At 32.7% G+C, this 4,098-nt stretch overlaps 1 protein-coding gene and 1 long non-coding RNA gene across 2 annotated transcripts; both read left to right on the top strand.

Moving 5' to 3' along the window:
• Window positions 1-2,419, top strand: LOC133825669 (protein EXPORTIN 1B-like). The gene is made up of 8 exons (XM_062258583.1): window positions 1-153; window positions 247-329; window positions 757-895; window positions 1,014-1,082; window positions 1,162-1,239; window positions 1,382-1,444; window positions 1,558-1,602; window positions 2,402-2,419. Exons 1-8 carry the CDS (start codon window positions 82-84, stop codon window positions 2,417-2,419), a joined length of 567 nt encoding a protein of 188 aa, XP_062114567.1. The 5' UTR covers window positions 1-81.
• A 9-nt stretch (window positions 2,420-2,428) lies between these two features.
• On the top strand, window positions 2,429-4,098 carry LOC133821641 (uncharacterized). Its single transcript, XR_009887720.1, has 3 exons — window positions 2,429-2,490; window positions 3,086-3,153; window positions 3,645-4,098. It is a non-coding gene; the product is annotated as an uncharacterized LOC133821641 (long non-coding RNA).

The raw sequence follows: 4,098 nt of genomic DNA, 5'->3' as shown, positions 1-4,098 counted from the left end.
TTGGTGAGTTGTATCTCTGTTTGAAGTTCTATAATCAACCCTAATTTGCTTCCTCTATGTTTAATGTACAGATTTTGAAGCATGATTGGCCAGCAAGATGGCAAAGCTTTATTCCTGATCTTGTTTCAGCTGCTAAAACTAGTGAAACAATTTGTGAGAATTGAATGGCTATATTGAAAGTTTCTCTCTCTCTCTTAAACTATTGAGAATTAGTTGGCACTAATTACTTGAATATGTTTTCTTCAGCTTCTAAGTGAAGAGGTGTTTGATTTCTCAAGAGGAGAGATGACTCAAAGTAAGATAAAGGAGCTTAAACAATCATTGAACAGGTAGATAATTTATGTTTTTTTTATTTTTATTTCATTTTGGGATGCATTTCATGTTTTATATTGTAATGTTTCATGAGTGCTCTTTTTTTTTTTTTTTCCTTTTGTAGACTTATCATTTGCTTATAATTATATATATATTAAGGACAGTTCTTTTAGATATCCTTTGATGAGAAGTCATTATGCACTTTTTAAGTTATTTTTATTCACTATTATACACATATTTTGATACAATGTCTTCCAGGTGAACTGCCACCACAAAGTCAAGTGATCTGATCACTTATCTTGGACTACTGATAGTCACGTACTGCCAGTTCATAGTCATCATATATTTGGCTTTTATTTTCTAATTGGCATGTCACATGTTACCGTAATGATATGTTTATGCATTTTTCCAATCTCTCACACATAATGTGATTGGTTGTTGCAGTGAATTTCAACTCATTCATGAGCTATGCTTATATGTACTATCAGCGTCTCAAAGAACTGAGCTTATACGTGCAACACTCTCCACATTGCACGCATTTCTCTCATGGATTCCCCTGGGATATATATTTGAGTCTCCATTGGTATGTGCTTTGCTTGATAGATGGTTGTTGTATTGCCTTTGAATTTAATACTTAATAACTTCCTTAAAAGAGTAAGTACATTTGAGCAAAATTCTGATTGTGTTTGTTTATGTAACAGCTTGAAACGCTGCTGAATTTTTTCCCCATGCCATCGTATCGGAATCTCACTCTTCAGTGTTTGACAGAGGTGTGTTTGTATGCTGATTTAGTTAAGAGTTGCTTCAAAACTGTGCCTGGTTCTCATAGTTCACTGCACTGGTGTTTAGGTTGCAGCACTTAATTTTGGAGATTTCTACAATGCCCAGTACGTTAAGATGTACACCATATTCATGACACTGTTACAGGTAGGTCCGAAATGAAATGCTTATTGTAGTACTATCTTTGGTTGGCTTACTCATCACATCATTGTCCAGTTTTTTCTTTTATTTAATTGTATGTCTTGTTCTTGTGTTGCTATTAATATTTTTTTTTCTTCCTTTTGGTCAGACCATGATTCCTCTTAATACAAACATTCCAGAGGCTTATGCAATTGGTTCCTGCGAAGAGCAGGTAAAGTTGTTTTTGGCGCTTCAAAATTTAATAAAGACCATTTTTTATGTGTTCGCTCAATAATTGTTTATTTCTGGCAATGTCTTTTGTTTTTTAACTTACCTATTCTGCAGGCTTTTATTCAGAATTTGGCTTTGTTTTTCACTTCATTTTATAAGGCAAGTTTTTTTCTTTTTTCCCTTTATACTTTCTTGATCTTAGTATTTACCACGTTTTGTTATATTTATATCTCAATGGCCATCCTCTTATGGCTGTAAGTTATGGTTCATTTAGTTGTAGAACAGGCTTAATGTGTCAATAAGGCACTGCTTAAGGGATTTAATAAGATAATATGGAATCACATTGTTTCCTTGTCAAATATCAAACATTTGAAGTTGCTGTTTAAATACATTGCAACATTCACTGCTTAAGGGATTTAATAAGATAATATACAATCACATTGTTTCCTTGTCAAATCTCAAAGATTTGAAGTTCGCTGTTTAAATACATAAACAGCAACTTCAAGTTTTCATAAAGTACAATTACTAAGTACCTGTGATAGTTTATTTATAATGTCTTATTGATACATGATTTGAATTTTTACTTGTGCACCGAAGATTCTTTTTGTTGCACTTGTAAGTTATTGTTTTGATGAGCCACATTGTGCTGAGTGTTAGCTGGGATATAGGAATTGGCCAGCATGTGAAGGATGTCTGGGATATAGGAATCTTACTTTTTGTTTGAATAAGTATATATGCTTAGATGAGATTATATATTAACAAAATTTTTTTATGTCTATTTGCAATCATAGAAAAAATGGGTTCTTGCAGTACTATAAGAAGAGCAAGAAATGTAAAGATTCATTTATTATGTTCTTGTGCAATTTGGTCTTTCTGTGTCAGAATTTAGCTCCTGTTCAGTATACAAGAAAGCAAGGTAATTAGCATGCTCTTTGGCTTTATCCTTTTTTGGTTGTAGGTGATTTACCTGTTGTGATTTCATGCACTAGTGTAGCTCTAACAGATGCAGGGATAATGATGTATGACCTTGTAACTTCAGTTTCAGTGGTAAGTATCATATCACCCTCTTTGGGCATTCTCAAGCCATCTGTATCTTGTTTTAGTCCAAGTTAGCCTTCTACCATCTTTTCAAAAGGGTGGCTTGCATACATAACCTGTAAGAGAAATGAGGTTTTTATAAATGTGTTGTTATAAGAAAGTCAAATTTATGTGATTGGTGATCATTTTTCATGTTTTGCAATATTGGCTTGTCAGCAAATATTGCTCATCTTTTAACACAATTTTGAGGAAAAGTTGTTATTTTTTTCTTCATGCTTTAGTTTGCTAGTATTTTTGTCCATTTAGCTGAGCAAGAATACAAGAAAGAGCAAAGAGCTTTTATGTGTTAAGAGAGAAACTTTTGAGAGCACAAATGTTGTGAAAGTGTTGGTTCTTGCTGCGTGTTGAAGAACCTGTTTGAAAATTTCTTGTTCTTAATTCGTTTTTGTTCATAACAGTTTGTTTAATTGTTTAAGTGTTAGTTTGAGATAAGTTTTATTATTTGTTCTAAGGTGTCATTACAGGTGCTGCATTGTCCTTTTCAATGTTTGTTGTTGGTCTGCTGCTTTCATCTAATCCTGATGCCACGGGAGACGTGGTGCAGGTTCCAAGCATGCTGTTTCAAGGTTCTTTGCTTCTTGGGCTCATCAGTAGAGCCACTCTTGGTTATGCGTATGTCCTTGTTTTCTTTTTCAATCTTCATTATGCCAAAATAATAGTTTGTTTATTATTCAAAAGAGATCTTAATGAGAGCCTGCTAAGTCTTATTTCATCTTTTGGTGATGTTGTAATTTAAATTAAAGTCCCTGTTATTTGTCTATTATCACATTTATGATTAAACTTGTACCATTATTCTTAGGCATCATCTTTGGGTATTCTGTTTTTTATATTGGATTTAGATTTAGAGTTTTTGTGTTTTATGTTTCTGTATATAGTTTGTTAGTTTATTCTAGTTGTGTTTACTGTTTACAACATGCTATACATGCTGCTAGTTTTGGGAATTTTGTTTCTGATAGTGGTGTGCTATACAGCCTAGTTTTGTTTTCTGGTTTGTCTTCTCCTGTATCATTGGCTTAGTAATATAATCCATTTTGTATTCTTTGGTTTGAGACACTATAAGCATAAAAAATAAAGTATTCAGATTGAGTTTTTTTGTTCTTCAGAATGAGTGGTTTGCTTGATTGGAGAGTAATAGATGGCACGTGAGGTGGAAAGCCCCTCTGTTTTGACTCAATCCTCATTTCAGATGCCCATTCCTCTCTTCTCGACACCGTTCGGTATTGAAAATTACCAAGTTTTAATATTTATATTGGCTCTCTTTATAAACTCAGTATGTTTTAAATTTGTGTATGAGTTTTTATGAAGCTTGAATCTGTGTTTTCCTTTCTATTTGAATTGGAAAATAATTTTCAACATGGCAAGCAACTTTGTTTAAAACTGTACTACTACAGGTGTGTACATGATGTAATTGTTTCTTCATTTCCTTTGTGTCTTGTTCTTCAAATAGTTTTAAATATATGTGTTTACTTTCTTTACTTCAGTAGGTAGGATCATTTATAATTTTTTTTAATTTTCTTTTTGTTCCTTTTTTGAGGATATGCTCTTGTTGCTCTTCTC

Source organism: Humulus lupulus, chromosome 3, assembly GCF_963169125.1.
Source record: "Humulus lupulus chromosome 3, drHumLupu1.1, whole genome shotgun sequence".
NCBI classification, from domain to species: Eukaryota; Viridiplantae; Streptophyta; class Magnoliopsida; order Rosales; family Cannabaceae; genus Humulus; species Humulus lupulus.
Note: the sequence above shows the minus strand (reverse complement) of the source record. Positions and strands in the feature narration are given on the sequence as shown.

Excerpts from the sequence above, each read along its gene's own strand:
- LOC133825669 (XM_062258583.1), top strand. The coding sequence starts at position 82 with ATGATTGGCCAGCAAGATGGCAAAGCTTTATTCCTGATCTTGTTTCAG. Across the intron at positions 154-246 it reads TAAAACTAGTGAAACAATTT|CTTCTAAGTGAAGAGGTGTT; the intron begins GTGAGAATTGAA and ends TGTTTTCTTCAG. Across the intron at positions 1,445-1,557 it reads TTGGTTCCTGCGAAGAGCAG|GCTTTTATTCAGAATTTGGC; the intron begins GTAAAGTTGTTT and ends CCTATTCTGCAG.